The sequence below is a fragment of the Spodoptera frugiperda genome, chromosome 4 (assembly GCF_023101765.2).
Source record: "Spodoptera frugiperda isolate SF20-4 chromosome 4, AGI-APGP_CSIRO_Sfru_2.0, whole genome shotgun sequence".
Taxonomy (NCBI): domain Eukaryota; kingdom Metazoa; phylum Arthropoda; class Insecta; order Lepidoptera; family Noctuidae; genus Spodoptera; species Spodoptera frugiperda.
Genome location: NC_064215.1, coordinates 4,039,946 through 4,067,750, shown reverse-complemented (window position 1 = coordinate 4,067,750; position 27,805 = coordinate 4,039,946). Strand labels below are relative to the sequence as shown.

The following is a 27,805-nucleotide window of genomic DNA, read 5'->3' as shown; positions in this document are numbered from 1 at the left end:
ACTTCATCAAATTGTAATACAACTCGTCACCTAAAAACCTGAAGAAAAGTCATATTTATCAAGTTTTCTTTAAATAATACACAGATTCTGTATACAGTAGTATTTTTATTATAATATAATATAAATTAAATTGTCATAGAACAAGTATAACTAAGCATTATGTAAATCTAATAATATTATGTATATTATCACAATAAATTCGGTATATTTCAGAATTTCTTGAACGTCTACATTTATTTATTTTATGAAGTAAAATATAGTATTTAACAAATCCATTTGCGGTGTATTCTTTCGATTATGAATCTTATCCTGATTAGTATAAGGAGGTATTTCGATGCAAATATTTTTTTGCAAACCCAACTTGAAGGTTGCGTTTTCCATATGTCTTATTACAAGGCTGTAAAGTTCAAAATGGGTTGAATTTGAATGAACTATAAATGTGACTTAATTAATTATCAATTACAACAACTTGTAACATAACATAACATGTACTTTAACTATAAGCAAGGCGGTACGTATTGATAAATCGATCCGGAGCTGCGGACTGCCTAGCGGGTTACCGGGCTCCGGCTCGAAAAGCAGGAGTAGGAAAGGGGTGGTTTTTAGTCAGTAAAAGTTGGATACACCCTCTCGCCTCGTCCAAGGCGGGAGAAATCATTGGATAATTTTCTTCTCTTAAAAAAACTTAGTGATTATTAATTTTCTAGCACATCTGTGTGACACGGCATACATAACCAAATTTCTTAAATAAGTCTTTACACGGCCCTTTACACTCTTCATTTAACAAGTTTTTCATTCAAATCGTCTAAAAACGTTCAGTAGAGGAAACAGGGTCTAATTATGACACAGGTCGGTATTATAACGGTATGTATGTTTAAAAATTCTTATACAAAATCTACTGATGTATAGAACTCCAATAAAGTAAGTATCGCTTTATTAGTAATAGAACACATATTGCATTGCATTCGTTATAGATTTGCATTTAATTTTTTTTTACATTTCTAGTTATTTAATGCCTCGTCCCCACTAGGAACATTTGTTTGACATTGTTGAAACTGTTCCTTGTCGCTGCAGTCAACAATGTCGCGGCATCGCCCGACATTGCCCGACATTGCCCGATATCGCCCGATGTCTCCGTGGACAAATGTTGCTCGACAAATGTTTCTAGTGGAGACGAGGCTTTACTCCTTATATGTAGTTTAAGAAATTCATGGACTGTATAAGTAATTGTTCATGCACCGTAAGTTACAGAGGACTTTTACTATCTGCATTGATTTTTGATTTATTTTATATACCGTATAATTTTAAGTACACTTACATTTAAAAATAATTATAAAATTATGTAATTGACAGTTTAAAACTTACGTGTATATAAATTAGTGAGAGCCCTTGCAGTAATCGTATTTGGATTCATGACTAAACTCAGCCTAGATGCAGTTATAGGCTTCTCCATGTACTTATAAGTTATAGTTTAAAAACTTTATATTGACTTACTTTATAAAGTTTTTCTTTCTTTATATAGTTCTTAAAAAACGTAATAGTTTACACTTTTATAGTGAATAGGAATATACAACTTTAAAGATGCTTTTCCACCAGAGATGTACTATACTACGTTGCTGTGGATGCGTTTAACTTCCACCATTCATATTCATTGGTACACATAGCTTGGTACTCGTGGAAACGGACTCAGCTAAGGTATGTTTTTTATATGAATACATGCAATGAATGGGTTCCCTACTATCGATACATCGCATACTCGTACAGCTTAGTTTAGTATCAGTACAAATAGAAACGGTCACATAGTTTCAAAGTTTAGCTATTATATCTTCGTAGCAAAGCTACATAGCACATCTCTGGTGAAAAAACACCTTAAGAGTTCTATTCATACATCGAGATCTATTTACTCTCCTTACCGTAGACACTAATTTGTCACTTTTGCTATAAAAAAGAAGAAGAGAAAAGAGTTCTTAGGCTAAGTTAACTTAAGGCATTTGTTCCATCACACAGTGACAATATAATTGAATAATCTCTCAGTTACTCGGTAACAGAAACTTTGAGATACAACAAAAATGTTTTTAAGCACCTATTGATAAATAATCACTTTTCCCTTTATAAGAGAAACGTAACACATGATTAGTTCAGAGTGCCTAGTGCGAAATATTTTAACGTTAACGCGATCGAAACATTACCACGTTTAGCCTTTTGATTGGTTGATTAAATTATAGCCAACCAGAGCGCCGCACGTCATAAACGTGTCAATTGTATTAACGTAAAACCTCGTATTTATGGTAAACATTTTGTTTAGTAACACAGTTGATCAACGTTTTTTATGAAATCGCCGGGCGTCAACTCTGCAGCATGGCGTGATCAACTCCGCAACACAAGTGTTGCCCGCAACATGTTTATGCAACCATATATTATGTTACTAAACAAAATGTTTACCATGAATACAAGGCTTAAAACAAACTCGAACTAGGCATTTTCGTGTCAGAGGTAAGGAAATGCTTGATAAGTCTGTGTAGCAACAACAGGAGATCAGAAGCACCTGGAGTCGTGTTGTGAGCACCAGGCGGGGGAGATGGCGTCGGCGCGCAGCCCGCGCTTGATGAGGCGCGTGCGCTGTCTCTGCATGCGAGCTTCAGCCGATAGCACGTCTGCTGTCGGGTCCGACCACAGTCGCTCCGCTACTGCCGCCGCGCGAGGCCAAACGCGCGTGTCTGGACATAAAAATATTACTTTTATAAAACCACAGCTTTAATTTTATTGTAACTTTCGTGAGACATGCTAAATTAATTATTATGTTATCGGCTTACTCACGTCGTGGGTCGCAGAATGCTGCTCATGAATATGAGCCTCAAGTATGGCTTGAAACTAGTCGAGTTCCTCGTCAAACATTTACGTGAGTTAGCCGATAACATAATAACCACAGCTTTATATCATCATCAGATTGAAATAGAAATAGCTTAACACATTCGGTAAGTAATTTACGACTAATATACAAACATATACGGTACTATATATAGGTGTGTAACAGTTTCTGGCTACAGTTTATTGGACGCCGATGATAGTTAAAAATGAGATGATAATGTAATTTAGTATTAGTAACACCATTTTGAAAATCAAACGTAGTTAATGCTACATGATACTCTTCAGAAGAATACTTCTCAAGCATCACTCATCATCTGTTAGGTAGATTAAAAGTCACACAAACAAGCTTCAAAGACAGGACCAAAATGTTTTGGTTAGGTACCTAATTTAGGTTGGTTACATATGAACTATGGTTTCTCGTAAAATACTGATAGATTTAACATTATCTTATCGATATATTGTGAAGCACATGAGTGACAATCAGTAAAAAATGTCATAGGTAAACATAACACTTCCTTTTGACATACATTTTTCTATTTAACTACAAACTACATACTTTAACCAACATTTTTAACAGTCTTTAAAAAAAAGGAGAAGGTTATGAATTCGTTGTATGTTCATCGATTTTTTCGGCAATGAATCCGCTTGAATCGATTTGTATAATTATTTTTTGTTTGAAAGGGTACATGGTACCAACTTCGTACCTATCAGTGGGTGGATAACTTATAAGTACGTATGACAAATAGTAGCTATTTTTTGCTTTTTAGAAGTTGGCCTTTTTTAAACGCAATTTTAAAGTTTTTTATCTAGTTTAAACAAGCAGACACGATGACAGACTTTGTTCTACTAACTATGATCGATCGATTGTCACATTTCGTAGACGTCTGATAGGTGCCACAGTAGAGCTGCTCTTGTATAATGACTTACACAGACGAGGTCATTCGTCCTACGCACATGCGATACAAAAGCATTTGAGATAGGGCAATATCTAACGCTCCATAGAGAAATACTTAGTTTTGAATAGTAGTTTTGGAATAAAGTTTATTTCAAAACTACTACTAACGGTAAATATGCTATTACTATCGGTTGATTTCATCTGCTGTTCAACGCCTGGCTATTGATAGTAGCGTGATGTTTAATGATCTGCCTCAATAAATGAATTACTGAACGCTAACTTATATTTGTAACCTCAATTTAGTACTTAGTTAAGAAAAGCTCTTCAGCTTTATAGTATTAAAAAGTATACATGTTCTAGATATACATACCTAAGGCCTGCTCATCTAAATATTCCGTCCACATGGCCACCTCTCCTCCAAGCATATTGTCATCCCGGGGCAACATGTGGGCGTACATCTTCCTCCAATTGCTGAACTTGGTGGCTCCCCAGAAACCGTGGTCTAAGTACCAAATGTCTTTGGGCACGGACACAGTTTGGTATCCCATTCTGAGCAGTTTGTGCAGTAACGGGCTGCCCACAGGCTCCCATACTTCGACAATGTACCTGCAATAAATTACCAGATACTAAATATATGAAACAAAATATAGGCAGAACATAATGCCAATTTTTTTGTTAGACCAACTGCGTCTTTGGTCGAGTGGTGGCAAGTGTAGGGTGTAGGGTTAACGTGATTTTGATTCTATTAATATTCTTCTATACTGAATCTTAACATTTTTTTAAAAAAAGGATGGTCTGCTCAATCATTTTAACTATTTGATCCTCAAAGAGGCGGTACCACAGCTCCTTTTAGAGGTATGATTCCCTTGGCTCGGAGGACGTCGATCCATTAATTCTAACTTCTAAGACACTTTCAACCTTTGAAATTGATTTGATAAATTAGAGGAGATTGCCAACTTCTACCCTTTAAATATGAAACACTACCTTTCTTTGTCCAGATGCGTGTTGATCCATTGTGGTTGGGTGAGGTCTGATGACCAGATCATGACGGGCTGCTTGGGTGTTCCCGCTGCTTCCATCACCCCGTCCCACGCAGCCAACGCCTTCTCATGGAACTCTGCCCACAACTTCAAGAAACCATCCGACGCTGGATCATAGTTCTTCGTTTTCATGTAATTTGTGATCTCTTCCGTCCGGTTCCAGCATTCAATGTAAACCTAGAAACATGTAATGTTAATAATAAATATCCTTTTTAAGATTTTCAACCTTTAACCTTTAATTGGTAATTATAGTCCAAATTTTCTTCGGTAGAAGAGAGAAAGTTTGGAGCAGTCTGTCTTAGTTGTCTCAGTGTGTGTTAATCCATCAGTAGATTCTAAATGATACCGTAACAGGCGTTGCACTATAAGAGCTCCAGTAAAGAAGTAATAAGAGGAGTCAGTGCCTCTTATTGGTGCTGAAAGTGGTCACCAGGGTGGTTTTAATGAGCTGCGGACTACCTAGCGGGTTTACCGGGGCTCCGGCTCGAAAAGCAGTTGAAGGAACGGGTTGGTTTTTAGTCAGTAAGAGTCTGACACTCCCTCTCGCCTCGCCCAAGGCGGGAGAAGTCATTGGATGATTCTCCCCACTCAAAAAAAAGGGTGGTTTTAATGAGGTAAAGATGCCACGCTCCCTAGTCCCTTAAAAAGCTAGACGCATTTTGAAGGTTTCCCACCGAAATAAAAAAATAACAAGATGATAGAACTCACCTCATCTCCTCCTACATGGAGTAATGCGGGCACTGGTAAAGCATCAGCGATGTCCCGGTACAGGTCACCTAGCACACGGTACACCTCAGGGTTGGCAGGGTTCAGCTGTCCACAAGGAGGCTCCACGCATATCCCTCTCCATGGCCATTGGTTCACGCAGACAGCGAGATGACCCAAACCGTATTCCTGGAAAGGACATCAATTATCTATTTAATTAAAAAAACAATTGCAAACTCTCCCGTTGCTGATGGATTAAAGTACAGGCAAATGTGAATCACTTTAAATGATACCATGATCATTCCATGGAGTGCAGTAAAAGCAAAGTGCTCTGTGTACTCGAAACTTGGCATAACATGGCTAAGTGGATAAAGAGAAAGCATTTTTCGCTAACAATTTACACTTAGACCCAAAGTCAGGATCATGTTTCAGATAGATGCAGGCTGCAGCAGAACTAACAATACCCATTTAATGATTCTAATCGTAATTACTACTCAATCATTATACTCACAGGTCCCCACTGCCAGCCATTACCAGCGTGAGCAGGCGAGTCGATCTCAATAACGACGCGAATACCACGCACTTGAGCATAATGGATCAGCTCCCGAACCTCCTCCGCAGAATAGATTTCCTCCGAGGAATAGGCTCCGTATCTGGAATTAGCATTATAAAAGCAAGTTAATACTATGATAAATAGAATGTACCAACATATAATAAACATTAAAGTCAATATGAGATAGTTCATTGACCGCATTTTTTTTTTTTTTGCTATCTCGCCTAATAGTAAGTGATGATGCAGCCTACGATGGAGCACGTCTGCCCATAAGCAACCTATTCACTCAGGGTTTGAACACCCAAGTTATACCCATCAGGAAACACAGACTATCAGAAAGAATATCTTAAAATCTGCTTTAACGAGAAAGAGTACCTTAAAAAGTCTTACCTGGTAAACTGTGGCACTCTAGTAGACTCGAGAGGAAAACTATGCGAGTCAGTGACATGCCAGTGAAAAACATTCATCTTATTGGCTGCCATACCATCGAGGGTCTTCTTCAAGTTCTCCATAGGAATGAAATGTCTACTACTATCAATCAGGAGCCCTCTGTATCGGTATGCAGGACGATCACGAACTTTAGCGCCTGACACGAGCAGGAGGCTACAAATCTTGTCGTCTGCGAACTCCGGTTTGCTGGATGCCACTAGTTGAGTGAACGTCTCCAGCGCATGGCGAGCTCCGTATACTGTTTCGGCTGTTATACGAACCGAGATCTGTGCATCTGAAGAAGACCATTGTTTGTTTTAATAGTTGAACCTCCTAATATAGACACTATAGTTTACACGCTTACTTCTGGAGGCAATTGTTAATATAAAGAATAGCATTATTTATTGGGACAAGCCCGCCACTTCCTCCCATACCGCTGCAACTCCTGTAAGCCAGGATCTACAGCAGATACAACCATGAAAACACCGGAACATCGAAGTCCGGCGCGTCCCAGGGACATGAATGACTGTCTTGGATCCCGCAACGAAATAAATCGGAAGATATAAGAGGAGAAGAAAAAGGAAACGACAGTTTCGACTTCTCTTGGTGAATTTAATGCAGGAGAAAGAAAGAATAACATAGAACATTAACCAACCTTTAGTATTATGCTGGACATCAAGCATGTATTCCTCATTAGTGTTCAAGGTCAAAGACTTGTCAGCACTCCTAACGGTGAGGTAGACCACGACAGGTGCATCCACGTCTTCAGTGACGGTACCATCGCATTCTGCCAGAAGGTTGGGGCCGACCAGCTTTGTCATATCCGCCATTAGAGATACAACTGGTGCGGGAACATTTTGAAGATCGAATCTGGAAAATGTTAATTAAATTATGAGTTTCACAGATTGTAGCTAATTTTAGATTATGCAGAATTCTTGCTAGCTTGTTTAAGTTTTCCTAAATACTGCTAGCTGGGACCACTCCTACTCCCACCAGGTGTTATTTCTCATCTGTTCTTAGAATACTTCCTTTTCATATTTGAAGAATGCTCCACCTTATCCTTCCATAATTGTATTATAACTTTTGTGAGACATACTAAATTAATTCTTATGGAGTTCGGCTTACTCGCGTAATTGTTTGACGAAGTAGACAGTAACAGTCGCTGCGTCGTGTGACGCGGAATACTGCTCATGAATATGAACCTTTACCATGGCTTGAAAGTAGTCGAATTCCTCGTCAAACAATTTTACACGAGTAAGACGAAAATCATTAATTATAAATGATATTTCTTTTTGCAGATTGGTTACAAGATAACACTATTACACGATCCGTACTTATTATGTAAACACCCTTAGTATTTATTTATCTTTCTAGGTTTTAGTATTTCATTTCAGGTTTTATATAACACGCTGTGTATAGTCTGTTGAATCATTAAAAGAGAATGATGGTTAAAATTGCAAGCAGGAAACAGACCTATTGTTAAGTTTTGCGGGAAAAATTGATTTGATTAACCAAAAAAATTAAATTGCTATATCATTTCCTATGATTTGCGTTATCGCTTGTTGTTTGCAAGTACACACTATATAAGTAGTTTTTTACTAAGTGTAAAATAATACATAAGCATCAAACACCAGGCACATTTATCAGTTACTGTAAATTTCGGATTGAATTCATGAATGTAGCTACATAATCTACAAATTCTGCCATTTCATCCATAACAACATGTTGCATGTCATCAATATGATTAAAGTTTAATAAAATTTTATACATCATAGTCAATACCAGCTGATGAACCTATCCTAAACCTATCTTCAATACATTTCCGACCATATTACAAAACGATAAAGTTGATAATGTAAAGCAAATAGTTTAGAACAGGGTAGTTTGATGTGCTGCTGTCTAGTTAGTAAACATTTCGTTCATGGTTGTCAAAATATGACGCGACGTGTAAGGCCGTAGGTCAAGTCACCGTTATGGTGAGAGACAGGTTGTTCAACCCTACTGGAGCCTGTCGTTCAACTGTAGTTAGCATTGTGGTGCTAAACAAAGTCTGGTGTAGACTAGAGGAGTTTAGTTTCTTCTAATGTGAGAAATAAAGTAATAAGAAGTGTCGAAGGTTTTAAGATTCTTAGGCCCGATTATCAAGGGTTTTTGGCTGTCCAAAAACTCTCTTAGTAGATAATACGTAATGACAAGCATCATCCTCAAATTATTTTTCTGAGGCGTGATAATCCTATGGCTTCTCCGCGCCTTGGATGACGCGTAAGGGATTGTCAGACTCTTACTGACTAAAAGCAACTCCGTATTTCCTCCAACTTTGTATTTTTAAAGGTATAGGCGTAAGTAAGTTCTACTCACGATTTTGTCGCTCTTTTCCTTTAAAAATTCATTAAAGCAGTAAGTACCTACTGGTTTAGCAGGTACTTAAATAAATAGAGATTCTCAGTACCAGTATAGCTTTTATTTTAGTTTTAAGTACGTTCAACTTAAACCCGTTACATTTTCCCTAACGATATGAGTATTATTTACTCACTTTAATGCAAAATAAATATTAGCAAAAGTTATTTAACGAGTATAAGTTCATTGACCTCTAGTCGGTGACCCTGAACGAACTTGGTATAACACTAAACGATATTTATATGTTATTATAATAATATGTCATCCATTTTAATGTGCTTTTCCACCAGATATGTGCAATGTTACGTTGCTGTGGATGCGTTTGGCTTCCACCACCATATTTATCGGTACACACAGTTTATTACAACTAAATTAAAGGGCTTATTAAGCTTAGCTTATTAGATAAAGAAATACACCCTGTAATATAGTTTTTTTTATATATAAAATAGACATAAATATGTATACAGTTGCGACATACATACTATATACAACATAATACATTGATCTAGTGTAAATAGGAAGGGTTAACGAAAATAAATCGTTTCATCTGCTGGGTGCCATCCAAGTGTTTGACAGAGTGCGTTCTATAAATAGCAGGGACCACTTCTAGACACTATTTACTCAACGGATCTAAATGAAATGTAGCTTCTATGGCTAAATTAATGTTTTATTGCTGTGTGTAATAAAGTTGTATCCGGGTTCCTATGTCATTTGCCGAGTGAAGAGTATGTGGTTTTGATTCGGTACTCGGATCAAGCTAAATTTTATTCTTGTAATTTTTTCCAATATAAGAATTATTAAGCATCTAACTTACTTCTTAAGACACCTAATTAAACCACCAAGTACTTTGATATTCTTGGATACTAGGGGAAAATCATCCAATATCTTCTCCCTTTTCCACCTTGGGTGAGACGAGAGGAAGTGTTCGACTTTTACTGACTAAAAACACTCCGTTGCTACTCCTAATTTTCGAGCCGGAGCCCCGGCAACCCGCCAGGCAGTACGCAACTCGAGAAGTGAAAACAATCGTTTTCCGTTTGACCTAATTCTTAGTAATTTTTCCTCATGTCACGGTCACTTACACCTAGAATTTGATCATCATAGTCCGGTTAGATAGCCTACAATTTACAATCCAGAATTCGTCCAATTCACGACCTACACAGGTGTCTATTAAATAGCCGTATTGTCCAGTTTATGCTCGAAGTGGTAATGTAGCAATAGACGATAAGTAGACCATTTCAGTAAGTGTTCGACCCACGTGTGATGTTCAGATGTTCTATTTAACATATTCCGCTCTCTATAATATCTGCTTTATAGTTATCTAATGTAAAAGGATATGGGAATTCAGCTCATGGTCTACATGTTATGATAAGTTCTATAATTATGTATAATTTCAATGCCCCTACCGGGCAAGGGTGGGCGGTTCGGAGTCTGGTATTGTCTCGGATAGTAGACTATCCTATCCTATCCTACACGATTACTATCGGTAAACTGCATACTCGAGCTGCTCATTTTCCTCTCATAGCTTCATAGCTTAGTATCAGTGGAAACGGTGACACAGTTTCACAACTAGCAAGATTTAATATTATAATAGTTATATTAACTATTCGTAGCATAGCTACATAGCACATCCCTGGTGGAAGAGCAACCTAATCGACAATTTTTACCGTTTATTAACTGCATACTACAATAACTGACAAGGCTCAACTACAATAAACCATGTACAGTTAAACGTATCTCAAAAACTGCTCTCTCATCTAGTATTTACATACAAATGCATTGTATATCTATACATTATGTAAAAAACGTTAATATGTACAGCAAGGCAAGACCTCTAAAAATGTATATAAAAACATCAATGCTGTATCACAATAGGAGATGAGGTTCCCACGAAATATAGCCACGATTCTACACAAACACATAATGACAACAAATATAATTATAGGAGATACACAAGATATTTATGAAGGTTATTTGAAACTGTGGTATTGTCATTATATCGACATTCTAGGTATGGATTTTTTATGTGCAAACTGACTTCTGTGAACGGCTCAGACTGCGTTGTTCGGATAAAAAATGGCTTGTATGATTTCGTCGCGTTCCGCGCATGCTTCAAAGAGCCATCTGACCACCACAGACCAGCCCGGTAGAGCTGGTGCCTGATCCAGTGCTACGGACTACTTAGTAGTTTTACCGGAACTCCGGCTCGAAAAACATGAGTAGGAACGGGGTTGGTTTTAGTCAGTAAGACACTCCATCTCGCCTCGCGTAAGGCGGGAGAAGTCATTGGATGACTTTGCCCCTCAAAATACAGACTATAATGTATTTCTAATATGTATTTTTTTGTTTTGCTAGGGTTGTTTCCCATCTATTCAAATACATATTGCATTTGTTTTAAATACATATTATCATAATATAACACAATCATAACAGTCACTTTTTGACAGTTTGGTATTATTACTACTTGTGTCTGTAGCTATGTAATAACGAAGAATTTCAGTCAACCATAAATTAACTCCACTTACAAATCTATTCGAATAGCCAAAAATAATGCTATCTACATTCCCATCAATTACCTACTCTGATTTTAAATTTAGTTTTCCTATTTTTCTAGCTAATTTTGTAAGAGAGACGTATGCTTGTTGACGCAAAAAATCTATGACGCCTCCGTTGAGTGATCCCATTCACTATTCATTTATAGAAAAACGTTTCTTAAATTTCGAAATATTTGTCATATTTTTTTAATAAATATCATGACGCATACTAAATTAACTTAAAATCGTGGTTTACTCCCGTAAATTAATCAGACTAGTTCTTTTTTAAGTTTTCTAGTTTAGTTGTAATTATTATGTAGCAGTACCGATATGAATATTTAATAAAATAACTATGTAGAAGTGAAACTAATAAATTTTCTTTAACAATAAATATCTGGATAATCTGAAAATCTCCCTCGTCAAGGAATAAAGGCGCATTATGATGTAACACTTGGCTCATCCAATAAATTATTATCAAAATGTTACGACACCTACGGGAGGCGGCGTCTATTCTTAGCCATAGACTTCACAAGCTGAACTGTCACAGGTAATATGTCACAGTAGTGTTGTGACGCGGGCCAGTGACGTAACTCGGTTCTCTATATTTGTGCCGAGAATAGATCCGCTGTGATAGACGCACGCGAGACACCTGACCGAACAGCGACAATAACAACGTGGTCATGCTTTTACGATCTCTTTTCGTCTTTTTTATTATAACTTTCGTGAGACATACTAAATTAATTATTATGTTATCGGCTTACTCACGTAACTGTTTGACGAGGAACTCGACTAGTTTCAAGCCATGCTAGAGGCTCATATTCATGAGCAGCATTCCTTCATTAAAAGGAGTAGCAGCGCGACAATCGCCGCGTCGAGTGTCGCGAAATGCTGCTCTTTTCGTCTTATTGTTGCAGTTTTAAATTTCAATTTTACATCGATGCGGTTACGGTTAATGGACAGCTGTTTTGTCCCCTTTTGTGTGTGTATGTTATACTGATATTGATTGCAGGCGTTACGTCTAAGCTAGAAGGAAACTCAAAAATTAATTATTATGTCTTACATATCGGCTCGCCTCGTCAAACAGTTACGTGAGTAAGCCGATAATATAGTTATTAATTTAGTATGTCTCACGAAAGTTATAATTATAATAAAACTCAAAAATGTATCATATTAAATCCTGATATTTTATCAAATCTTGTTATAATGTATTTGAATTACATTAGAAGCTTGATGCTGAAGGCACGTCTTTTCCATTAACCTTTCGTCTGCAGGTATATGAGACGACAATAGAAAACACATTGTGTTTCGCACTGATCAGTGCTTTAGCATACGACGGGTTAGTGACCAAATACTTAATAGATATAAGAGGTCTTAAAATATGCGTTTAACATCCGTTAACAGTTAATAATAACCCCATCAAAATATGGGGCAGTTCATAGGCCGTGCAACCGAGGGCTGGGCTCGCTGTTATAGCAGCGGTAAGTCCCCTCTTTGAGGAGTGGCTAGAGAGGCGTCACGGCGTCCTCACCTACCGCCTGACGCAGGTGCTTACCGGACACGGAAGTTTCGGTAGGTACCTGTTTCGGATTCGGCGGGAGGAAACGCCCGGGTGTCGGCATTGCGTGGATCACCCGGAGGACACGGTGGAGCATACAGTAGCGGTGTGCCCTGCATGGGCTGAGCACCGCCGTGTCCTCAGGGATGTGATCAGCGACGGTGACCTCTCGCGTCCGGCTTTGGTTCAGGCCATGGTGCGGAGCGAGGGGGAATGGGACGCCGTCTCCTCCTTCTGCGAAGCAGTCATGCTAGCTAAGGAGGAGGCGGAGCGCGTGAGGGAACGATCCTCCTCACGCCCCAGCCGCCGCAGAAGACACTCCGGGCGTCGGGGATCGCGTGACGATCTCCGGCCACCGTAAGTGCGGGTCTGCGGACGGCGAGTAAGGGTAGCTCGCCGCCCGACCACAACCAGACCCGTGCGTACGGCGCGTCGCGTTCCGCGCGCGCCTCAAAGAGCCAGACCACCACAGATGGGGCCCAGTTGGGCTGATGCCTGATCCGGAGCTGCGGACAACGTAAAAGGTTACCGGGGCTCCGGCTCAAAGCAGGAGAAGGAACGGGGTGGTTTTTAGTCAGTAAGAGTCTGACACTCCCTCCCGCCTCACCCAAGGCGGGAGAAGTCATTGGATGATTTTCCCCCTCAAAAAAAAAAAAAAAAAAAAAAGTTCATAGGCCGTAGTAGATTCTACTGTTTATAATAAAAAAGGTCGTAAACAAGAGGGTAATGACCTCGTAATATCTGAAACACACCTTGGTAGTTGTAGCACATACGTAACACATAATATATTGCTTTAAAACATACTAAAATATGTGTACATACACAAGGTAAACGAGAGTCACCTATTTCCTAGATAACTGAACAAAATGTTTGAACATTATGTTCATCCGTATAAAAGATCTTTACAATATAAACTCACGTCTGTCTCCCTTTGGGGTAGCAGAGGGGGTATAAGAATCAAATTGTACATATATTGTACACATTATATATATGTACAAATATTGTACATATATATAATACAAGACAAATAAACCGCCTATTTCATCAATAATTACCACGAAACTCATATATAACACATTGTAGGATTGATAGTTATTTTATTCTAGTTTATTTATTGACACACATTTATAGGTAATGTGTTGAAAAAACATGAACACACGGGGAAATTAGGAAAATAAGAAAGCGTAATTATGTATTTCAAAACTATTATAAAATCTTCTCCCGGGTTCCCGAAGGATAAAAAATAGTCTGTTAATCTACCTCTGTTTCAAATTTCATCCCGATCCCTTCAGCCGTTTTGATGTGGTTGAGTAACAAACACACACAAACACACAAAATATGGCACTTATAATGTTAGAAAGATTAATTTCCTCTATATTAAATCAAGTATGTTGAATGTTTAAACTGTGTTCTATAATCACAATGGAAATAAATGGACCGTGAACGTTTTTTTTTTTACTTTTTGCACTGAAATTACGTTAAATAACATTTTCATAAGTAACTTATAAACACACTACAGTATGTGTAGTATGTTCTATTTCCTTTGATTTTATATACATTTCTCAGCAATAGCACGCAGTCTGGAATTGTGCCCAGTATATGGGAATAGGCTCACCCCTTATTATATGGGACTTATAACACAAATGGTGAAAAGTGGGTGTACATTGTATAGTGGCATTACGTGCCGTAATGTGCACCTCTACCTATCCCTTCGGGGATAAAAGGCGTGACGTTGTTGTTAATTAGATACTTTTAAACCATAAACTCGATAAAATAACATTACTCCGAATATTGTTTTTTATATCAACATCAGCTGGGTTTTTTTGTAGATATGTACATTTTTTCATGTAGTAATATTCATTATCACTTATTTTCGCGTGTGTTTACCGGTCTTTATCGGTAGAGGACAAGGTTGAAACATCGTTCAAAATAATTTACATAGCATGTGCAGTGATAATAATTAATTTAGGTATTGTGTTTCTAATCCGTAGCGATCAAAATCCATAAAATCCGTCCCTGCCTAAAATCAACCAATAAATAAAGATTTTTGTAATTTTTATTTTGTTTTTCTATCTTTCTAGTTCTAGTTCGATGTTCGATCCTTCTTTGATTGATTCATTATCAACCATTTGACGGGCCTGAAAACTGAAACTTGTAAACTTATATGAAGAGAAAAATAGAAGGAATACTTCTAATGTTGGTATTTCCGAACCGATACGACCTTCAAACCTTCAAGAAAAGAGCGTATTCCTTTTTAAAAGGCGCCTCCTATGGTTGCGGGTGCGATGGACGGCGCTGATCGCTTACCATCAGGTTACACGTCTGCTCGTTTGCCCCCATTCCATTAAAAAAGACTTCCAATCTAGCATATATTAATATAGACATATAAAGGACAGGATAAGTATTGTAACAATTCACCTTAATACAACAATTATTTGCAACCGTTCGTCACGCGATGCAGAGACGTGAAACGCGAAATTGCTTCACGCGTTAAGACGTAAAGCCGAGTTCACACAGTAGGTCCACTTTCTAGAATTAATATTTATGATCCAAAGGGACCTTATGGTCATTTTCAACAAGTATCAGATAGCTAGAAGTTACTTAGCGTGTCGTTGCACCTAAACTAACGCCTTAATTGTTTTGTTAAGTGACCTAAACTAATGTCTTGCCTATACCGTAAGGTGTTGGGGCATATAGGTTAAGGCTTCCTTATACCTAAGAGAGTTTAGAAAAAACGAGTATTAGGTATTATTCTTCATATAAGCAGTCCGAATGAGCAAATATGATATTAGTATAGTATAATCAATGTCTGATATGTTACATCAGCTACCAAGACAATATTCTATTTTGGGTTTATTTATGTACTAAACAGCGGATTATCATCGAATTTAACTGCGTATTACTTTCGTAAACAATAGTTACCTTTTCAGAAGGTATCAGTATTGGTTTAATAAGCACAATATCACCACAGAAAACACTAACCAATGTTTAGTAATATCAAGACATCCCTTCAGTGTGAACTAAGCTTAATGTCTACATTTTACTTTCGATTGTGTGTCAGTCCGTTTTTATATTCAAAGTCAATGTTTTTACCGAGTAAAAGGAATTTATTACTGTTTTATTTCTGTTTATAGTCGTTTTGACGAATGGTTTATGCACGCAAATAGATAGAATTATTTGTTATAAGTAATCGCGTAGTTTAAGTATTAACCAGCAAACACTTAGTTTCATATAAATATGTTAAATAAATATTGGCTGACAGTAATAGGGTAGATGACTAATTTTTTATTCTAATGTCCATTTTGTAAGTTATTTTAAAACAAAAATTGCCTCGTTTCGATTTTATTAAGCGTAAAACAATCTCGTACTAAGCCCTCTTATTTGAATGTTATTAAGATTTTTATTTAATAATTTTAGGTTGCCTTTGAACTGTATTTTATCATCACCAGGCGTGAGACGTCCATTGCTGAACAAAGGTAAACTATACTTTTAACTGTACATAATATGTATTATAAATACCAATTTAAGAAGACATAATTAAAAAAAAATACAAATCGAGTTCGGTCCAACCCGCTCACTCATTACAGTTGCATTTCGCTAGCTATTGTTATAACGTGTTTATTGATTGCTAAATCATAACAATCGATTACACCGAACTGTGAGCGAAACAAATATTCGATAACAGTTAACTTTTTTAATGACTTTTTCCTTTATTTCATAGAGAACTTTGATTACTAATTGGCTTTTATTTATTTCCCTTAGCCATTATGCTTGTCAAAGGAGCTGCGGGCTACTTAGCGGGTTTACCGGAGCTCCGGCTCGAAAAGCAGAAGTAGGAACGGGGTGGTTTTTAGTCAGGAATTTTGAATGAACATTGATGCCCCCCCCCCCCTCTTTAAAAAAGAAAACAAAAGGATTTCTTGACAAAAAAAAGTACGATGATTACAGCTGTTAATAACAATATGTTTAATCAGATACCATATGACACACCTACATTAATTTAAAAAATCCGTTGAAGGATTAACATTGTCCCCTAAACACTGTTTCTCTCGTTCAAACTAGATATTCCGGATTTTTAGTGAAGATAAAAATCTAGGAAGTTTGACACTATAAATGGCCAGTTGCTATTGTAACAGCCTAATGTTGACACATTAAAACAGTGATGTCATCACTTATTGATCTTTGTCAATTTTTTATCGATATTTTTTTTTATTTAAGTACGATGCGATAGTTACCTATAGAAAGACATCGTTTTAGACATAAGTACCTTTTTCAATAAACTACATCGTATATTAATATTCTTCGTGACTTTTATCAACAGTTATTTTATGGTTAGTTAAAGTTGGCAGCACTTATGTTTACGATAAAATAATCGTCTCTTTCCTTTCTTCTAATAAGTTATGAGACTATTAAACGATCGATAAACTACACGTGTCTGACATAATTAGCGTACATCACTATACTCAACATAAAGTAGGAATTCTTTTTTCGAATGAGTCCAAAATGAATCTGTCAATTAATTGGAAACTTTATGAGCGTGCAAATGATAATAAATAAAATGGCCTTCGCATTACGGTATCTATTAAAAAGAATAATTTTATTGTAGTGTGGGACTTGATATCTATAAATTAATGTCATGGTATAGTATTAGACATCTAAATTGTTTTTTGACGAACAAAATTGATACTTAAAGTACCGTACTATTTTAGATCTCTTGTTTAACCTCTTATCTAGGCACTCTGACGGTCGTACTCAGTCATTTAATGGTTACTTAATCAAATCCTTAGTAATCGTTTTCGATCCAAAATTGTTAGGTACTAAGGAATAGTTTCAGTAATCATTGACACATTGAACGCCGTGATGGTTACCGGTGACCGACGTTAGCGGAGGATTTTGCCTTCACCAGGTTTCTATTGGCAGTCAAAGACTTAAATATCTGTGAGTATGGCAATGAGACAGCAGTTTTAGGTACAGCATACGTTCTTATTACCTAATACCTAGGTATATTTTTTATTTACTATACAGTGCTTATACATAAATACTTCCTAATTTATTGCATTTTTTGTTCTTTACAGACGTTTGGTGTATAAGTAAGTACATTATCGACTTTACTGTTTTGTATTAAGGTTTAAATTGATTTAAAACATAAGACCTACGGGTGTCTGTGTATTAAAAAAATAACATTGAAGGTCATTACAGCTTTATAATAAAATTAATAAGTCAGTTTGTGTTTGCCTTCATACATGTACTACAGTACTAATGATAATATGTATGTATTTCTATGTAAGTATTTCGATAAATTATATCAGCAATTAATATATGATTTACTGTTTTTACTTTTACATATTTCCATTAACAATCTAGAAAACCCGTTAAGGGATAAATAAATAACACTCGTACCTACATTCCGTAAATATGGTACTAAATTTTAATAACAGAGGGCTTAGTACGAGTTTATTTTACGTTTAAGGCCGGGACTCCACCAAAGCGGAGACGAGACGAGCGGAGAGGAGATGTTTTTTAAACAACCAATAGAATTGAGTTATTGACACGTCTCCTCTCCGCTCAGCTTCAGTGGAGATCGCTGTGCGGAGATGTGTAATATTTGTATGTCGCGATGGAAGCGGAGATGTGAGCTGTGCGCGGACGACGCGCAGTGGAGACGAGAGATGTGAGCGGCGTGCAGTGAGCGATGTTTAGGTAGTATAAAGCTATCAATTCTGCTTCTTCAGACTGTAGTTCTTCTTCAAGTAAAAGAAGATACTTTTTTTGTAATAATAGCGACATCGTCTACCTTTCGTGTCAGAATGCGTACTGAGCACTCAACGCCCCGCACCCGAGCTGAAAAACATCTCTTCTCGCACAGCACACAGCACACCGCACACATCTCCGCTTTGGTGGAGTCCCGCGAGCTGAAAAACATCTCTTCTCGCACAGCACACAGCACACCGCACACATCTCCGCTTTGGTGGAGTCCCGCGAGCTGAAAAACATCTCTTCTCGCACAGCACACAGCACACCGCACACATCTCTGCTTTGGTGGAGTCCCGGCCTAACGAGAGCGCGTTCGGCGATCTGATTGGTTGGTTCGTTTCCACCGGCCAATCAGTACTAAGAGTACAAAAGCCATTGCTGGACATATTTTACGATCCTATCCGTACTTAGCACTCATTAATTCGTCAAAACTGAATAGCATAATAATAAAAAAACAGGTAAACATGTAAAATCACACTCATTATGACATTACACAAGGCGCCCAGCTTCACTGAAGTACAGACTGACGGACAATTCAATTTGACGTTTCAAAAGTGCCTAATTTAGGATTAATTGAAATAAACGCTTGGACTTTGACTTTGCATTGTCACCCGTTTCACTGGAACAGCTATACCTACCTAACTTATAAAAGAAAAAATTAAAACACTCACCTCAAATAATTCGGATGTATTTTGACAGTCTGTATGCCAATGGCGGCCGTGACGGGTCGTGGCCAGAGCCCGCCAAACCTGCCGCAGACTGTCCGACAGACGTCCATGCTGGCAAACACCATGCCGCTGGTGTTCCTGGCGCTGGTCTCCAAGCCATGCTGAGGGTGCGTCGTCCTCTCGCAACCCTGGTCTGGTACGCATCTGTATCTCCATGCTGGCCTGGTGGAAAAAGAGATTGAATGTCAATTATACCAACTTCTTGATATAGATCTTTTCACAGAAATATTCAAAACACCCATTTTGGTCCAAATTCGAAAGTGAAGTCCGGCCAAGATGAAAAAATTAATGATAATCCGTTAGTATCAATTACTTTTTATTATGGCACCAAAACTGTACTAAGCGTGGGTAAGTCTTCCCAACATAGGAGGAGGTTATGCCATAGTCACTACATTGAGGAGGCGAATTGGAGATCGCAGTTTAAACAGTTCAAGTTTCCTCATGTAAATTGTAAGTAAAACGCACTTTTCATCAGTTAGGTTAGAATATAAATCTAGTTCCATGGAATAAAATGAGCCTATTGCTAAGTACTGGACACAACACAGATCATCGCGCTATCATGTCATGTATATCATAGTCATGATAGCGCGATGATCGGTGTATTGCCTTAACGATTTTTTTTTTAAACGTACCCACCACATTAAGATTTTCTCCTGTGGCGTGAGTGCATTTACAAACATACAATTTCACATACACATAACACCCAGACTCGAAACAACAATTTGTGGATCACACAAAGAGTTGCTCCGTGCGGAAATTAACTCGCTACACGTTGCCCAGGCACTGCACCAACCGTGCAGTCTACACTGAGATCGAAAAACAGAAAAAGAAATACCTAATGTTTTGCCTGATCACTAATCTAGGGTTGCCCTTCATTTGCACTTGCAACTATACAATATTCAATTATACACTTAAATATTTATATACTTACGTATATGTGTGGGCGATTGCAGCATCATCTGGCGGCATGTTTGCGCGGTTAAATGAGAAGAGTTGCACTAGTAAGATGACCAAAATGGTCATAAAACACAACTTCGCCATGGCTCCCTGTTAAACAGATAAAAAGTAAAATTTAATAACGACATTTAGGATCTTTAATATCTGTATCGTACCTACACCAATTAAAGTAACAAACAATAAAATTTAAAACAACTGTTGTACAAAATAAAATCATAAAAAAATAGTCAACATAAGAAAAAATAAATTTATTTTCAATGCAAAATACAAGGTACGGTACTGGTTTATGATTTAACCTTCGTGGGAGACTAATATCTGCACTAGAAAACCCTGTCACTCAGATTATCAGGCCCCCAATTTGTACACTGGATTTACCCATAATAAGTATTTAGATGAGACAATATAGTACTTTGTAACAAAAGCAAACAAAAAAACCAAAGAGTTGTCAAAAACAGTTGTTAAATACTAATCAGATATAGAACGATTAGGGTCTATCAAAAATCGAGATCGATCCTAACACTTTTAGAAGGCCTTTTTAGTAAAAAGCCCAGAAATATAATAAAAAAAGAAAAATTAAAACAGAACATTGTAATATTATGATCAGCAATATATACCTACAGTGCAATACATAATTATGTTTATCTTTATATCACTACAATTATGGACACACAGTTAGATACTATATCTATTATTTCCGTTGTCATTAAATGAATCGGAATACAACACTGAATAGTGGTTTAAAACGCCATAAAATAAAATAAAATATCAGCACGATTTCTAAGTATTTTCCAAAGGTATTTGTGAAAAACTGTTTCAAGAATAGGACTATTACTATTTGATGTTTCAAAAGTGCCTAATTGAGGATTGATTGAAATAAATGCTTTGATTTTAATTTTCTTTCGGGTAAAAACAAAAACGAAATAGTAAAGTAATAAATGTTTTTATTTTTCGTTCTGGAGTTATAGCGTCTGGAAAGAAAACCCGACTTATTTTTATATTATAGATAAATCAGAACTATGTATACTACCTATGTCAGAGTCAAATTCAAAAAATGTAAGATTAATAAAACTTCGTATATACTATACGAAGTTTTAAAGCCCATCTTACCTACTTGCCACGTAAACGAAATAAAGTGTTCTATATTGTTACAAATATTTGTGAAATTTAGTATCTACCTATTACATACTGTAGTTGACGTAAGTACGTAACTAAATTAACCGCAGAATAAAACCATTGCCGTGGGTGACAAATTTTGAAGAAAATATTTATGTATTGTTTACGGTAAATGAGCTCTGAAACCACTGGATAAATTGGGATTTAACAATATATTCAGTACTTATAAACATTATAATTTAGTATATCGTCACGCCTTTTATCCTGGAAGGGGTAGGCAGAGGTGCACATTATAGCACGTAATACCACTGTACAATGTACACCCATTTTTTACAATTTATTTTGTAAGTATCATGCAATAGGTCACCATCTATTACATGGAACTTATGGAATAAGCCTGCCACAACCTCCCATACCGTGGCAAGTCCTGTAAGCCAGGATCTAGGTACAGTAGATACAACCATGAAAACACCGGAACGTTGGTGGTGAGCCAATTGCCATATACCGGGCACATTTCCAGACTTCGTGCTACTACTGAGAAATTTTCGAATATCCGAAAAAAGCCCAGTAATACTCCACCCGGAAACCTAACCCTAGACCCCTTGCCCGGCAGTCGCACTTGCAACCACTCGGTCAATGAAGCAGAATATGTATAAGTATTATAAAATATGTTTTATAATGTGGCTCATCTATACATCCAAACATCCAAATATGGATGCAGTCTCATTGTGCACACTCGCCGCGCGACGCTCGCGTGCAAGCTAACGGAACTTGCGCAGACGAGTATGGGCACTGCGCCTGCACATCGGACCTATCGCCCGAGACTTCCGAACACGCGATATTGTTACTCGTATTTATTTTTATTTTACTATGTGTAAATCTATACACGCAAGACAAACTATCTATCTAGGTATTGTTTAAAAGAAAAGTAGTTTTATATTTTTTGTCACAAAGTTAAAAATTAATTGTAGAAATATTTCCGGGTTGCATGATGTACTAAGTAAAGAACTAGGCAATGGTGTTCATAATGTTTTTTTTTTTCACTTTATAACACAAATAATCTGTTTGCGGATGAATGGAAGGAGATTTTGTCGAAATGTCTGAAGTACTGCGAGGGAAACTTATGAATGCTGTTAATTCCTGTTTAATTATGCGTAATATCAATTACTTTAATTGGTTATCTAGCGTTGTAACTTTTGAATTAAATAAAATAAATATAAAATATACACGAGTGGACTTCAATACCAGGTGGTATTTTCTAACAGTCAACTGGGCTGGGCGACTGGGTGATTCAGAGATGCGTATCAACAGGTGTAAATAAACTTCAATGACAAGCGGTCTATAAATGTAGATCTATATAAAAATACATATATTATTATATTATTAATTTTGTATACAAACATAACACATATAATATTATAAACAAAAATATATGTATAAGCGGTATACAAAATAAATATTGCGCAACGAGTTTTGTTTCGATCGCGCGAACATTTGAATGCGTTTTCCATCGATGTCGATGGCATTTTCGTTTGCGAGAACACCAGAAGTGTTACAAGTGTGTTGCCGGCTTTTGGAGGGTTATGAATTTAAGGATTATTGGGTATTGGGAAGGGCAGGGCCTCCGGTAACCTCACTCACACAAGGCAAGCGTTGTTTCACGTTGGTTTTATTTAAGCATGACAGTTTAGTTTAAGTAATTCTAACTAAAACTAAAGTGTCTTAAATAAAACAGTAAAGTCACCTGTTTAAACATATAAATATAATTATATTATATGGTTTTTCATTATCGTCTGTGTAAACGAACATTTTAATTTAATTTCTGCCTGACAGATTATTTTAAAATACATATTCTACCCTTTCGACGATATATTGATTTGAAATATTAGTAGAAATTACGTTGCTAGTTCCCACTCCTACATTTTTATATTGTTTTTATACGGCAAAATAATGAAGTCCAGGTAAGGTTTAAAAGGTAGGAAAAAAAGTATAATATATGAGGCAATACGAAGATTGTGGGGTAAGCTAGTATAACATAAAAATACTTACATAACATCTGATCTTACGTCTACGTGACATGATAAATGTGACACTTTTTTAAGTTAATACTTACCACTAAACTTAACTGATCCGAAACACAGTTCTACACAGCACTTATAGTACTAAATGAATCATTAGTCAGCTTCAGTTTTTATTCTACATCAAATAGATAAGTTAATTGTAGGACAAGTAACTTTAAGTAACCGATAAGAAGTACAATATATGACAATTAAATGGTCTTGTAACCATAACCTTAAACTCTTTGATATGATCAGGATTTATCTGATAACTAGCGAGCCGCCCCAGTTTCGTATGGGTGCAATGGCGATAAATAGGAATTATGCATGTACTTCCTCTTGAAAAAAATCGCATCAAAATCCGTTGTGCAGTTTTAAAGATTTAAGTATACAAAAGGACATAGGGACAGAAAAGGTGACTTTGTTTTATACTATGTAGTGAACATACTCCGCCGCAGTTTCATCCAGTGCAAAGTCAAAGCCTAAACATTTCTTTCAATGTTTCCTGAATTGGGCACTTCTGAACATTGCTTCTGAAATGTCAAAATGAATTGTCCATCAGTCTGTCTGTCAGTAAAGCTAGATGCTCGTTCCAAAGTGTAGCTTCGAATGGGGACGAACGAAAAAGAAATTCCATCGTTACTATAAGCTATAGCCTTCCTCAATTAATGGTGTATCTAACGCAAAAAATATTCAATTCCAACCAGCAGTTCCGGAGATTGGCACATTCAAACAAACAAACAAACTCTTTACCTTTAAGTACATATATACGGAATTAGTAATTTACTGGTTGTAGATTCGTTTATTTACTGATTTTCATCTATACTTTCTTTTGTTTCCTATTTCCTGAAATACGTATATGATTGCTAATCTCTTTCACTACATAGTATAAAACAAAGTCGCTTGCTCTGTCCCTATGCCCCTTTGTACCTTTACAACTACGCAACGGATTTTGATGCAGTTTTTTTAATAGATATAGTGATTCAAGAGGAAGATTTATATGTATAATACATGTACTTATAATATATCACCATAGCACCAATGCGAAGCTGAGGCGGGTCGCTAGTTTGTATATAAAAATTTAGTTTCGTTATTTCCATTACTCGTTATCAACATCAATATAATAACAATGGTCACGATGTTGTTTGTTACTTATTAATAAACAAGAAACGTTTTCACTTCGAGTGATTAACACAAGTGTACATGGGAGGCGCTGATCGCTTACTCTTACGTGAAAAGCCTGATCGTTTGCCCCCCTATTTCATAAAAAATATGTTAAACGGCTTTAATGTGTATAGTCATCAACAATAAGAGTATGTGCCAAAATACAGACTGATCGGGAAAGGGGAGAAATTCTAATTACGAAAATTGACATAATCTCCGTACTCAGAGTCATTTAGATAATGGTTACTAAATCCAGTCTATGGAATACTTCGCGTGTTCATTAAATGTCTCTAAGTGCGGTAGTAAAACCGTTTAAAAAAAGAACTCGAGTCGTTATTATTGTTTTTTTTTTTTTAAACCTTACCCATTTATTCCACTTTTGAAAGCAAGAACTAAATGCTTTTGACTTCAATTTCAAATCGATTCTGAAGAAATTGCATGTTCTTTTATATCGTATTTTTAAATCACCTTACACAAATGCCATTTCTACATGGAGGTAATTATTTATTAAAACAGACTATTATAGTTTTAATTAAAAATCTTGTCAATACTTATCGCTATCGTAATTATGAGTATGGAATTGTATTTATACTAGCGGCCCATCCCGGCTTCGCACGGAAATAATCTATAATATAAAAATAAATCGGGTCTTCCTTCCTGACGCTATGACTCCAGAACGCACGAAACGATTTCCACGGTTTTGCATTCGTTGGTTAGGTCTCGGGCTCCGTGAGGTTTATAGCAAGAAAATTCAGGAAAATTTCAACAGAAAAGCAGGAAATCAGGTAAAGTCATTGGTGGCGAAACGGAGTTCGCTGGGTTTGCTAGTTTAAATAAAAGAAAATACACAATGTTTTACTTATGAGTTTCTAAAAACATGCCATTCAATGAAAACAAAAAACATAGAAAGTTAGGCATTTTGTTTTTCGTGAATACATTTCCTTAAACTCTTTTGTATTTACATTGTTTATGTTTACTTTCCCCTCCCGTACCTCTTCAATGCATAGCTAGTCGAGCGGAGTTTTTTCTAACTATTATTGAAACTCGTGATATCTTTTGAATGGAATATCGGAATCATTTTATATTTTTTAATTATTTTTTGTTCATTTTTTACACCTTAGTAGTTTTAGTAAAAAGCCCTAAGTATTTTGAAAATGAAACATAGTGTATGTCACTCGGGAATAGTGTAGCTTGCCAATGGTGAAAGAATCTTTTAAATCGGTCCAGTAGTTTCGGAGCCTATTCATTTCAAACAAACATATAAACAAAAAATCAAATATTTCCTCTTTATATATATATATATATATGTATATGTATGTAATATAACATATACGTATATATGATATACACTATATAATAATCTTTTCCTATCGTAGTTATCGTCGGCAGGTCATTGATAAGTTGATAAGTCAAGAAAATATTATTTAGTATATATCGGTCACTAATTACCTTGTATTTATCTGCTATGTAGTGCGGCAGTACTCGGAGCTACTCAATTATAATTATATCGTATATTTCCCCTTATTATTTAAGCAAACTGTACTCGTGAACCAATAACCCAGTTGTACAAACTTGTTATTGGCACAAATTATTTGTAAGTTAGTTTAACCAAAATTTAACACAAAACAGGATAATAACCGACAAACAGAAACAAAGTATCGAATGTTTTCCGATTCTCAATTTTTGTAGGTAATTGGCGAAGTGTATTGACCCATAAACTGCGTAGGCGCACCGTGTGGCATTAAATGTATGCAAAGTAACTCACTCGTATGCTAATCGAGAGGACGCTCGCTCCGAATGAAAGTTGCGAATAATTCAATAGTCACTTGTACACAAACTAGAAACTGAGAACAACCAGTTCACCACACAAACACTTTTACATTCACCCAGATAATGCTATCTTATTTTAACTTAGATAATAATTCAGCTCGCTTTCAATAACACCAAATATATTTATTTATCTTTAAACACTTCACGATGTTCCACGGAACGTTTTAAACGTAACTGAAATTCAAAGCGGACATTTCTGTTTTTCCTTTTCGCTTTTATACACGAAGCAAACGCGGGGAACTAAACCGGACCGCGGAGTTTTTGTTTTATTTACTGTGTACTTTGTATTTGTTGTTTTATTTTATATTGTATGCACGCAGGATGTGTTCGCGGCGCGAAGGTCGCTTGTGCTTTGACTCTGTGGCCGATTACGGACGGCTATAAGTTATTTTGTTATAGATTAATTAATGCCGCCGCCGCCGCTCCCGAGCCATTCGCATTTTGATAAACGCGCGCGTGCGGGCGCAAGGCGCGAACCGCTCTGATTGGTCGACTCGACGGAGCGGACACTGCGCGAGAACTGAGCATTTTGGCGGGACCACTGCTTTCAGCTCAATAGAAACTGCTTTTTAAGATATAAGCTTTACCTCTCTACTGCCTTGAACTTTGTTTCATGCACTAGATGTGTATTGTTTGATAGACACATATACCCATTTAGAGTTATCACTGATGCAATTGGGAACCATATTGGCAATGAATAAGTAGTTACCAAAGTGAAAAAAAATCCTTGAATTTCCCTTATCGTTTTGTTATTGATGAACTACCTACCTAAATACAGCAGGAAATTAACTGGCTCAACGATTGAAGTGTTTCCACATCAATCACATCTAGGACACATCAATTAAATTTCCAAAAACTCCTTCATGGCATTTTATAATATTTCATATTTATAATATTCCGATGCCTTTCGCAAACATCACCATCTCCAATTCAATAGACACCTTAATTGAACATGAATACCTATCAACAAATATCTTTATCATCCTAACTAACAAACAAGACAAATATTTTTAAGAGGTAACGTAACAGAGACATATTGGACTAATTCCATGTTCTCAGATTGAGAACAATTGGCCGTTGTATACCAACGTCATCATTTCTATGTTTACGTGAATGAACGACCTTTACGCACTCTCGCTTTGAACTCAACACGCAGTAAACTGGATCAAACAGGTGCAGGTACCTTCAATCTTATTAATAGGTTATTCGAATACGCGAATAGCCCT

General features: G+C 36.7%; 1 protein-coding gene across 2 annotated transcripts; it reads right to left on the bottom strand.

Moving 5' to 3' along the window:
* Nucleotides 1-85: 85 nt before the first annotated feature.
* LOC118272518 (chitooligosaccharidolytic beta-N-acetylglucosaminidase) lies at nucleotides 86-27,100 on the bottom strand. Of its 2 annotated transcripts, none has more exons than XM_035589083.2 (10): nucleotides 26,515-27,100; nucleotides 20,390-20,505; nucleotides 19,402-19,620; nucleotides 7,146-7,360; nucleotides 6,452-6,785; nucleotides 6,020-6,161; nucleotides 5,512-5,697; nucleotides 4,748-4,980; nucleotides 4,134-4,369; nucleotides 86-2,717 (listed from the first exon to the last, which is right to left on the bottom strand). In XM_035589083.2, the coding sequence occupies exons 2-10, from the start codon at nucleotides 20,497-20,499 to the stop codon at nucleotides 2,536-2,538; spliced, it is 1,857 nt and encodes a 618-aa protein (XP_035444976.2). In that variant the 5' UTR covers nucleotides 20,500-20,505; nucleotides 26,515-27,100; the 3' UTR covers nucleotides 86-2,535. The 2 variants fall into 2 exon arrangements, with proteins under 2 accessions (XP_035444976.2, XP_035444977.2); XM_035589084.2 differs by lacking the exon at nucleotides 26,515-27,100 and adding an exon at nucleotides 23,642-23,665.
* Nucleotides 27,101-27,805: the final 705 nt, after the last annotated feature.

Coding starts and splice junctions, on each gene's coding strand:
- LOC118272518 (XM_035589083.2), bottom strand. CDS start 20,499: ATGGCGAAGTTGTGTTTTATGACCATTTTGGTCATCTTACTAGTGCAA. Junction 6,162..6,451: donor AGAGTGCCACAGTTTACCAG/GTAAGACTTTTT, acceptor TGCTAATTCCAG/ATACGGAGCCTATTCCTCGG. Junction 5,698..6,019: donor ATGGCTGGCAGTGGGGACCT/GTGAGTATAATG, acceptor TGTCCTTTCCAG/GAATACGGTTTGGGTCATCT.